This window comes from Xiphias gladius, chromosome 8 (assembly GCF_016859285.1).
Source record: "Xiphias gladius isolate SHS-SW01 ecotype Sanya breed wild chromosome 8, ASM1685928v1, whole genome shotgun sequence".
NCBI lineage: Eukaryota > Metazoa > Chordata > Actinopteri > Istiophoriformes > Xiphiidae > Xiphias > Xiphias gladius.
The window spans coordinates 26,085,144-26,096,497 of NC_053407.1; the positions used below are offsets into that span (position 1 = coordinate 26,085,144).

General features: G+C 43.4%; 1 protein-coding gene across 2 annotated transcripts; it reads right to left on the reverse strand.

Annotated features, from left to right (window-relative positions):
- Nucleotides 1-817: 817 nt before the first annotated feature.
- LOC120793364 (calcitonin-1-like) lies at nucleotides 818-6,747 on the reverse strand. Of its 2 annotated transcripts, XM_040133371.1 has the most exons (5): nucleotides 6,613-6,747; nucleotides 5,428-5,519; nucleotides 4,200-4,334; nucleotides 2,114-2,298; nucleotides 818-1,860 (listed from the first exon to the last, which is right to left on the reverse strand). In XM_040133371.1, exons 2-4 carry the CDS (start codon nucleotides 5,511-5,513, stop codon nucleotides 2,139-2,141), a joined length of 381 nt encoding a protein of 126 aa, XP_039989305.1. In that variant the 5' UTR covers nucleotides 5,514-5,519; nucleotides 6,613-6,747; the 3' UTR covers nucleotides 818-1,860; nucleotides 2,114-2,138. The 2 variants fall into 2 exon arrangements, with proteins under 2 accessions (XP_039989305.1, XP_039989304.1); XM_040133370.1 differs by lacking the exons at nucleotides 818-1,860; nucleotides 2,114-2,298 and adding an exon at nucleotides 2,669-3,336.
- Between the last annotated feature and the right edge of the window lie 4,607 nt (nucleotides 6,748-11,354).

The following is an 11,354-nucleotide window of genomic DNA, read 5'->3' on the forward strand; positions in this document are numbered from 1 at the left end:
CTCAAAAGCAATGTACTTTACTCTCATTAATCGAAACCCATCAAAACCATACATCCTTGTTATGAAGCATGGGGGGATAATTCCCTTTCATTATGCGCCCATAGGAGTGTTCAACAGCTCTTTGTTTTACACCTCATTGCTGCCCGTGCAAGTGTAGAAACCTTATGTAACCATTTCATCACTTGTGTCATTTTACTTTTACTTTTCACCCTTTTTGCTTTATCAGTTGTGCAAATAAATAAAATGTAACAGCCTCAAGGCACCTGCTGAGTTGGTTGAAAAAAACCTGTAGCAAAGAGTTCACGTTTATCACCCGGAGAGACTTTCTTTTTTTTTAATCTGTGAGACCTGTGAGACTCTGCAGTGCTCCACTGAAATTTTTGTCAAAATAATTGCATTGCCACCTGTTGGAGTGTCGCTGTAAATGTTGTTGCAAGTGTTGCACATGTTCAGTCTTCCTGGATCCCGCATGCGACCACACATTGGATGATTAAAAGTGAGCCTTGTGTGTCAATTGGCTTAAGTGCAGTATGTAAGGACAGCTTGAACGATATATCCATCTGTAGGCTCTATCGAAAATGAAAGAGAACACGTTTTGTGTCTCTACGCCGATGCCAAAAAGTATGTTTGGAAGGGAACTCTTGTAATATATGGTGATTCTGATTGAACTGGGTGGTGTGCATTTACCTCCACTGGAGCTAAAGAAGAACAAGTCCGAGTGCAGGTTTGGCTGCATTTTATTAAGCAATTACCCATGCAGTTTTTTTCTTGTATTATCACGTATCTCAACATATCCATGCGGCTGCGTTGTCAGTCAGAAAAGACTCCCAATGAATCTCGCTGCATACAAAGTGACCCAAACTGTGCAACAGTAGCGTGCATGACTGTGGATTTCATTTTGCCAAATTATAGATGTGTGCTACAAATTTTCCCGATGTGAGTGTGTATCTGTCAGTGGGAAATATTATCAAATTTCTAACCAGAGAATTACAGATCACTCTATTCCTGTGAGGTTCTACTTAAGATTTATCATTTATAATTTATGGGCAATGTTAAATCAATATTCCAACAATTAATGTACAAATATAAGCTTTTCGACCTCTAAATCTCTCAGTGTCTTTTTACAACTAAATGCTTAAAAACCCTTGAAGAACAACACAAGTACCCCAAACCCGAGTGTATCTAAAATACATTTTAATCTTGCTGAAATTTGTTTTCACAATATTGTTTACAATATTAATACGTCTTCATTCTCTCCATCCTCGCTCGGGTCTTCGTTATCAACTCGAAACAGAACTGTACAATCATGTTCATGAAAAATGTTCTACATCAAGGCACAAGACAACAGCCGTTGCGGGGGGGGCCTTGGGTAGGCTGATCTTTAATGGCGTCCCTCTGGCACACAGAAAAACGGGGTACCCTTGGGAGGAAATGGGGATGTGGAAAATGCAGGAGTATGGATCTCGAATGGGAAGCATCACGTGGAAGAAATGTGCTCTAACGAGGTGAATGGAGGAAAAAATAAGATGATAACCACTGCTGCTTTCATTTTATTTTCCAATGATAGTCATGTATAAAAAAGAGGAACCATTCGGATATTTTTTTTTTCTTCAGGAGTTCATTTGTTCATGTACATAAACTAAAGTGCTTTTTTTCTCTTTTTTTTTCTCTTATTTGCCAAAAGCAAAAGGTTTCACTAACAGGATGGAAATGGGGACGAGAGGTCTTGTGACGTCTTTTTTTCCATAAGAACATGAGAGAGTGGATAAAGGGCCAGTTCAGTGTTTATTTTCTGCTCGAGTTTGTTTCTGTTGGTTTTTGTTCTCAGGTTTTTTCTGATGTTTTCTTTTTTTTCAACCTCTGAAATAAAGAAAGAAAGACGGAAAGAAATTTAATGTAAATGTAGGCTTGGCATTCAAAGGACAATACTGATTGGCATTCATCATTATTCTATTTACAAATCATCACATGGTGAGCCCAAAATTATATGTATATTTATGTATATATTATTTAAAAATAATCTTTTCAATTTTTTAATTAGCAGTTGGAGAAATATTTCATTGTTTTGATGTCAAGGAACAAAGCTAGAAGGAGAATACGTGTCTTTAGTTACCGTTTCCCTGAAGGTTTTGGAGTGCTCACATCTGGACACTTCTCCTCCGCCTGCCGAAGGCCTTGGCGCCAACGTTGGTGGGGACGAAGTTGCTGTTGCCCATTCCACCCGACCTGCTGAGGAAGTCCGCCAGGCGGTGAGTCACACAGGTTGCGGTGTTGCAGGCTCGCTTCTGTGCTGTAACGCTGCTTCAGGAGAGCAAACAGGGGATTAACGCCGAGGTCTGGTGTGACATTCATCCACACAGACCTACACACACACGCACATTTTGATCAACAGTATCTTCACAGCACAGGAGAACGTGATCATAAGACATAGAAGTTAAAAAATATACATCAAGCATGCAAAGTTTAATCGTACATTTTCTGTAATTTGTCGTTTTCCTTACCTTTGGACTCGATGAGAGCTTCAGAGATAATTTCAAGGGTACTATCAGTTGCTTTAAAACCCTCTTTATGTCCATTTGATCTCTATATTAACAAATGAGTCCATGAGGTACCCACTGACTGTTTTAAAGCATCCCCAAGAATGAAAATGGGCTAAGGCTTCCTGGTAGAAAAATAAGTTTATTGAACAACAAACATGGTGTCGCATGAGTGGCTCATTTATTAATGGTTCGATTAAGTGATCTCCCTCAACTCTTAAATTTCAGGGGCTTTGAATTGCCATCAAATGACTCCACGTACGGTACACAAAGATGGATGTCTGAACCGGCTCCCGAATTACATTTATGGAAACTGAGTCTGATTGTCTGAAATGATAGGGACAAATAATTCTCTGCCCAAAAAGGGAGGAAGGAGAAAAGAAGTGAAAGGATGGTTGCTGTTAAACGTCATATTCTTCTCATGTCAGTCAAGCAGGTAAAATCAACATGCGCTTGCCAATCGAAAAATGTTACGGAAGAAACTGGGATGAGGAAAGTTAGTGGACAGGAGAGGAGAAAAGGGGGAAGAAAAGGAAAGGAAAGGAAGAAGGGGAGGAGGAGGAGATGTGGTAAAGGTAAAAGGGGGGCTGAAGGAGGATGAGGTGGGGGTTAGATGCTGTCAAACGTCTCGCCGTAGCTTGCATAGCTGTCACTCTCAGGCGCACTGCGCTTCTTGCCGGGCGTTCCTGCTCCCACGTTCGTGCGAGGGAACGTCTGCAACTTGTGCAGCTCCTGAGACAGTTTGCCCAGCACACAGGTGCTGAGGTTGGAGCAGCGCTTGGTTAGGGGCCTGTCCATGCTGTCGGGGAGGGGACACACAAAACACATGCAGAGAACAGGCTCATAGGTATGGAAAACATGCGGGTAACACTTTCTTTCTCTTATCTCTATCTTTCTTTTTCCTTCCATTCCCGCGGCATTTGTCTCACATGCGTTTCTTTCTCATGCCATTACAGGAATCGAAAAGTAAAAATAACCCCCCCCCCCCGCTAGCATCATGCTTTTTCCCCCTTCCCATCATTCAAAGAACCTGTCATCCATCCCCTCATGCGCCAAAACCTCCATCCCCACCCCCACGCCCAGTCAATCCCCTCTTGTCACATCTTTTACACCCACAGAACAAACAGAAACCAGTCGCTTCCCACTGTCATGCAACTCCACTTAATTGACATCATGCACACTTATTCGTTCCGTTAGGCATACACTGTTCACATGCCCGGCAGGCAGGCTGGAAATAGTAGTCCCTTCAAACAAAGTCAAAATCAAACTCATCCATGCAGGAGCAGGGTATATATATAGGAATAGGGATTTATTAGTGAGTATTAACATCCTTTCTTGGAAAGAATTTGTTTTTTCTCTCTTTTGGTCTGCTGAGAAGTACATACCTCTACGCCTGATTGGAGTGGGGCGCTAAAAGGGGCGCTTCCTCAGAGGTGTCAAAGTGAAACCAGAAAATGGTACGGTTCCTGCATAGAGCCCAGCAGGGCAGCCCCGAGAAAGAGCTGTCGATTTTTTACCTTTTCGTTTAAGCCAAAGAGGTTTAGTTTAGCCGGTTACCTTTCAATCCCGTCATTAGTCAGCCTTCACTGGCTTTTTCTGCGCGGGGAGAAAATGTTCATCAACTTCGTACAAAGGGTTAAAATAAAGAAGATTCATCTGTACCTGTTTCCCTCAGTTGCCTGCTGCTCCAGCTCCTCTGCTGTCATCTGCACAAACTCCTTCACGATGGCGTTGAGTAACCTTCGCGCCTCATAGTCCGTGAGCGTGACTCGGTCTGACATGGACTCTAAACCCGGTCTGTGGTGAAGGGAGGGTGGGCAGTGAGGTTTTAGGGGGTCAGAGGGGTTGGGGGAGGACAGGCATTGAGATCAGCATTCAATCCGTCGCTAGAATTGTCACTTGCGGTAAAACAGAGGAGTGTGGGATGTACATGGCGGTGTTAAGGGCGGGGTGGGGCGCCGGCGGACTGGCTGGACGGATGGGACGGGTTGGCTGGGACGTCACCAGCTCTGAGTGGGATGACGTCTGAGTTTGAGGGCCCCCGGCCAACGCGGGGAAACAATCTGCGGAAAGTGCCCCATCTGAGAGAGGGGCTGATGTGAAACCGGCTTTAGATTTATTACTAAATCGATAGCTTCATGGGCACGGTGTGGGGAGTGGCTTGAATGGGGCTTTATATAAATATATAAATCCCATTTATCTCCCCCTGAAGTGAATTACATTTTCGTCCGCTGTCTTTTTTCACTTTTTCACTTTCACTTATTTTGTTTTCATTAATCCACTCTTAACAATTAAACTGAGAGTAGTTTCATTCCAATCGGATTACAGGTATAATAGGATACACAAACTTTAAATATTGATTAGGAAAATAAAATTTATGAGATATACATTTTTTTAATAAAAGTATGTAGCTGAAGACATATTTTAAACCTAAGAAATCCAAACTCCACCTAAAATTTAGCATCATAAATTATTAAGATTAACAAGAACAAATATAATTTAAGTCAGTGTGCATGCACATCACTACACACTGCACTACGCGCGTTGCATGTGTCTGCACCTCTTTCCATCAATCTGTTCTTCTCATACACAAATCCTTCCCCAATTCTTCACATTCTTCTAGGAGCCCTGAAAATATTTTTGACTATATTTTTTTCACGGAAGAAAGAAAACTATACTTGACGCCTGCAGACAAAAATGTTTACCACATTTTTTGAGGTAGCTTTTTGCCTCCACCTCTCCACTCCTTCCCTCCACTCCTTCGGCTGCTTGTAATTCTAACAAAACTGGGATCTTACGCCCATTCTGCTTTCCCACGTATTTCAGGTCGCTCGAAAATGCATGCCAGCTGAGAGTTTGAAGTGTGAAATGTGAATGTTGAGCGTCTCACCTGGCGGGAGCGGCTTGTGAGCAGTACATCTGGCAAATGACCAGGGCGTAGGCAACAAGGAGAGAGGAGATCTTCAACATAACCATGGTCCCCTACATAGCAAGAAAGACATCCCCGTCAGCTTCTTGTGCACAAGAGCGCTGCCGCTCACACTCACACACGGCTAAAATAAGTTCTCAAGTCACCTGAAACTCATCAACATGCATCTAGAAAATGTACTTGCAAGTGTCTGATTCTCTTGTGCTTTTGGACAGAAGTTGCAAGAAGAAAAAAGCTTCCTGTCATTTCCTTGAGAGGTCAGCTCAGCTCTAGCCACATCTCAGCTCGCCACTCTTTCGCTCGGGTCTCCTGCTAGACATCCTTGCTTTTAACCTCCGCTCAAAACCCCCTTCAAAAAGCCACCTAACACTCTCCCCTATTCTTGTTCTGCAAAACGCACTGTTCCTCCAAAACATCCAGCCAAGAGCACAGGACAGGCAGTGCTCTCCTGTTGTACGCCTCAGGTCTCAGAGCGTGACATGTCTGCAGGTGGGAGCGTGTGTGTGTGTGTGTGTGTGTGTGTGTGTGTGTGTGTGTGAGTGTGTGCGTGTCTGTGTGTGAGTGCTAGGTTAGGTGGGGGTCCTAGACTGTGTGATGCATGTAGCACTTGCTCGCGCTGGAAGAGGAGGGGTGAAAAGAGAAAGGGGGGGCTCCAAGCTTGCCAACTCCCTGAGGGACCAGTGCATTAGTGTAATGAGCTGCCAGCGCTCTCTCTCTCTCGCACACACACACACACACACACACACACACACACACTCAAACCTGGTTCCTCCTGTCCGTCTCTGCTCTCTTTTTCCTCTTTTACTTGCTGTTCTTTAGTTCAGCTTCTTCTCATTTTTGAGTCCCTTCCTTCCTCTCTGTCTTTCGTCCCTTTCTCTGCCTTGCGTCTTTCTCCATCTCAGTCACCGGCCTTCAGGTAGCAGACTGGACCCTCACAAAACGGGCGGTGGTTATAGTGGTGACCCCAGTGGCCGCGCTCCAATCGCATTACCAACACAATCACGTCACCGCAGTCTAATGCAGTGACTCTGTGTCCATATCCCCTCTGATCCACACACACACATGCGAACAGCTTATCAGGTACATTTATAGTCAAACTGCCATTCCAACGCTTCGCCCAACACAGCATTAAAAGTCAACACTTACCTTCAGTGATAATCACACAGCAAAAAATAAAGAAATGTAAATCTCTACGTATCTCTGTGCAAAACACAGTAAGTTGACTTTCTCTCAACTTGCAGAACAACTCTTGATTCTGTTGCATGCAGCGCCAACGCACCAGCCTATATATCCCACCACTTGGATTTGTGCATTGACTGTGTAGGTGTTTAATTATCCGCCAGCAGCCAATCACATCGCTCTGATGCTACGCTGGGCCAATGGGATGCCTCCCCTCGGTCCTGGCTCACTAATAGGGGGATATGGCTCTGCGCTGACGTCATTCCTCAGTCACTAAGTGCTCCATTCACAAAATCCACCAGTCATTTTTACCATTTGCTATCCCCACTTTGAACTGATGTCATTAATTAAATTGGAGGCAAAGCAAAACTGGTGGCCATGGAGAAGCCTCATCAGCAATAAATTTTTTAAGAAGCTTCCAAAAATGTTACATTGCATGTTATACCTCAAATGCCAAATCAATAAGGACCACCGCCCCCCCCTCCATCTCCCACCTCCCCCCACCCCAGCACCACCACCACCCTCCCAGCTAAGCACTTGCAGGCGGGGCCATCTGCTGGGGAGGGAAGTATACTACACAGTGACGCACTCCTGGGCTCTTCATTCATAACGATGTTTGGATAGCACCAACTCCAGCACTACGCCCACTGTGCTTCATCGCAGGATAGATCATCTACGATCAGCTTATGCAATCCACTTGTTGTTGATTCGATTCGGGGCAATATGATGTGATGGCATATGAGTCAACTCTGCTCAAAGTATTAATTAAATTACTTTCAAACTACAAAGCATTGGGCGATTTTCATCCTCTCCAACTCAAATTGTGTGTCCTTTATTGTAGTTTGCAATAAAACCTAAGCTCAGTATGACAGCCTCCCTCCCAACGATGGTTAAACATCAAGCTATATTAAGTTAATAAAGTGATACCAGAGTCAGTACAGTAATGATCACTGCTGCCTGGGCCGCCTCCCACACACTGAGTAAACAAGTCGTCCTCAGCAAGGATCGATCGATGACAGCCTCTGACAAGAGCTGTTTCTCAAAAGCAATTACACAACTGTTTGTCGTGCGCCATCGTCTCAGTTCCCTTCCTTTTCATTAGTGTGCGGTACAGCATTCCTGTGTGTTTGTACAGTATATTCCATGTGCACGTGCCTGAACCTCTTTGTTGCACATAAACCGGGCATGTTTGTCTTTATTATGTGTATATATCTGTGTCTGTGTGCACTCATAGGTTCCGTACACCGGACGAAAGGAATGGATGTGCATCAGGTGTGTGTGTGTGTGTGTGTGTGTGTGTGTGTGTGTGTGTGTGTGTGTGTGTGTGTGTGTGTGTGTGTGTGCGTGTGTGTGTGTGTGTGTGTGTGTGTGTGTGTGTGTGTAAATTTGTGTGTGAGCGTAAGATTACATGTCAGAGTACAAGAAGGGGAGGGGTTACCTCTCCTTGTCTGCGTCATAGAGGAACCCCATTAGACAGGATGAGCCTTTTAGTGCTATTGAGCCACAAAGCTCAACGGTCAGACGGTCAGACGGTCAGACGTTAAATCACTGCTGAATGGACAGCTGTCGGGTCTCAAGCCACAGCTACGTACCTACACCGCTTTCTACCTGCATATCCACTGTCCTGCCTAACTCATTCTGGGCAGGTGGAGCATGCCAATGACTTGTTAAAATATCCAACCTTTCTCTTCAGTTCTCATATCAGCTTTAGATTCTTGACCCCCCCCCCCAAAACTTTGAGCATTGTTTTTAAAGTCCAGCGTTGACTTGTTCAACCAGCAGGTCATAGAAGACTATATAATGTACGAGTTGCTGAAATAATGAAGTAATAAAAGTCTCTCAGTGAAATTGCTTTCATGTATTCCTTCATTGCCGCACACATATTTTTACTGTTGCTTTTAACAAGAAGTTCTTTTTAGTACTTCAAGCTCAAGTCCTCAGTAAAACAAACTTCCAGTCGCATTAAAGTACCACTGCACCAAAGTGGTACTTCAATAAAAGCTCAATATAAAATAATGGAAATGCTTTGGAAGTGAAATGAACTAAAATAAATGCCAATAACAATTTTTAATACATTTTAATGAAGTTCATCTGACTCCTTCACTTTCACCTTCAATCGCCAGAGTAGAACATTAGAAGAAATGAGTCACAAAAAGTTAAGTTGGAGATCAGAGGTGCCAAACCTTCAAAAGTATCAGTATTTTTAGGCAAACTTAATTTCTATTGCAACTTCCAAAATCAGAGTTACAAGGTGCTTTACAGCTTTACAGAACATACAAAAACAAAAAATACAAGAATATCAGGGAGTGGCCAAATAAAAGAGAAACAAATAATATATAAAAATAAAAACATAAATTCCCCACCATCCCCAGTGTTTGGCTATTGTGCAAGTTGCTAGAGAAGAGTTGATTCAAGATTAGGACCATTTTGGGGGATGTAATTTGTGATGCTGTTGAACTGTGTTGCACTATACTGACAGGTGTTTCTATTATTTGATGTGTGTTTTTATTATTAGATTTGCTGCAGGACTGTTGTGTTAGACTGCATTGGTTAAGTGTACCTAATAAACTGCCAACTGAGCGTTTAAATTCCATGCTGCAGCTTGCATGAAATAACTACTCTCAAACTACTATTGTCTCGTCCTGACATTTCTTCAAAACTCCTTTGGTATTTACCAGCATAACTACCCACACACCCATCTAGTTACATATTGTATCTATACGCAAACCTATCAGTCAGACTTTCTAACTAGTTGTCTTGTGCTTTTGGATGACAGAGGAGCTTGAGCATGAAGGGAACAAGAAAAGTGTGTGTGTGTGTGTGTGTGTGTGTGTAGAAGGGAGAGAAAACAAACGGACACACATTTGTCTAGTAAAGATCTCAGAAGGGTTCTGTTTTAACTTCAGTTGAGAATCTATATGAGTTCGTACATCCCTCTGGCCTTCCAATATCAAGTGGACAAACAGAGTGTGGTGTGGCTCTCTCATAGTTAAACCAAAAATAAAATTCTCTTTCTCGGCTTTTTCCTGACAGCGTGCGTGTTGCATGTCGTCTCTGTGCGCGCCCGTGAGTCTATATATATTGTATTCCTGCGCGTGGGTGAGAGTATCTATGCTGCATGTGCATGCTTACGTGTACGGTACGTGCTGATTCTTTTTCAGCATCGGGTGTTCAGCATCCTCTTAGCTCCTCTGCATCACACATCACCCCAGGGAGCTGCACAGGCCACCCTGTCTCCTCCAAAGTTTTCCCCTCAATTCCTGAAAAAAACTTTGGAGCGCCGAGTCGATACAGTAACCTTTGAAGCCGGGCCTCCCCCAGCTCAGATCAACACGCCCACTGTAGTGTAAGTTATTAGTGGGGACACAATGACCACTGTGTCTGCTGCTGCTGCTGCTGCTGCTGCTGCTGCTGCTGCTGCTGCTGCTGCTGCTGCTATGGTATACTGGATGTGAACAAACGTTATGCTACATGTCATCTTAATGTCTCAGCTCTATTGAGCGAATCCAGTATCTTGTGTGTAAATGTAACAAAACAAAACAAAACAAAAAACAAACAAAAAAAGCACCGGCAGTATTGATGCTAACACACATGATTTGTGTCACAGATACTCCTGGACCTGTAGGACCGCTCTGCCATATGTCAGCATCATGACTGCGCTCGTTTAAGAGGTGATTTATAGAAATGTCATGTCATGCACACACTCATGCGCATTAGTCACACGCACACACACACACACACACACACACACACACACACACACACACACACACACACACACACACACACAATGATATCATTGCATGAGTTGACAGTGTCAGTGTTGGGCCTAAAAAAATAAACACACATGAAGGTGGACATACAGAACATGAGCACTCAAAGTTCTCAGTTCAATCTACTAATCTTTTTCTAGTTTTGCCGACAGATTTTTTTTTTTTTTCTTATCTGGAAAGTTTTAAAACTAAAAAAATGTGGAGATACATGGTTTTCACCGGACAGCAGTGCTATGTCAGCAAGCAAAGTACAGCTGCCACTGAAGCTGTAACAATCACTCAATTAATCAATTACTCGATTAAAAGAAATTTAATCTGCAACTATTTTTAATATTTTTATAATTTAAAATGCCAATTATCTGCTGGTTCCAGCTCCTTCCTGGTATTATGCGTAATGGATCACTTTCCTTGCTTAATGGGACACTTACATGGGACACCGTGGTGTCACTCACACCACGATGGAAAGTCGAGGCGACCAACCGTAGCTGCAGTACTCGTGTTGTGTTTGTTTCAAGGGGCACGATTCTCAGTATTTCTCCGCTGACAGCTGTTGTTATCGCCCCCTCCACCTACAAACAACAATGAGTGAAGCTAGCCTGATACTGGATATCGGCTGTTCAGTAGATATCTGTTTATCTCTTTCATTAACTTGCAAAGCAAACGATTAAGACCAGACTGATAGGTGTGTTTGCGATTCTAAGAAAAGGAAGAACAATTTACAACCACTGGTTTCAATACTTGAAGTGCCGTCCACAGATAAATGGAGTTCACACCAGTTCTCTGGGGCTTAATGGAAGGCATGCTGGGGAATTCAGAAAATCACTAAGCAGCCACTGGACACGGATGATTGACTGAAATACTGTTGGGAATGCCTTTTGCTGTCACACTGATTCTTCTCCATGACACTCAATTGCTTGTGATTCACTATGTTCTTCT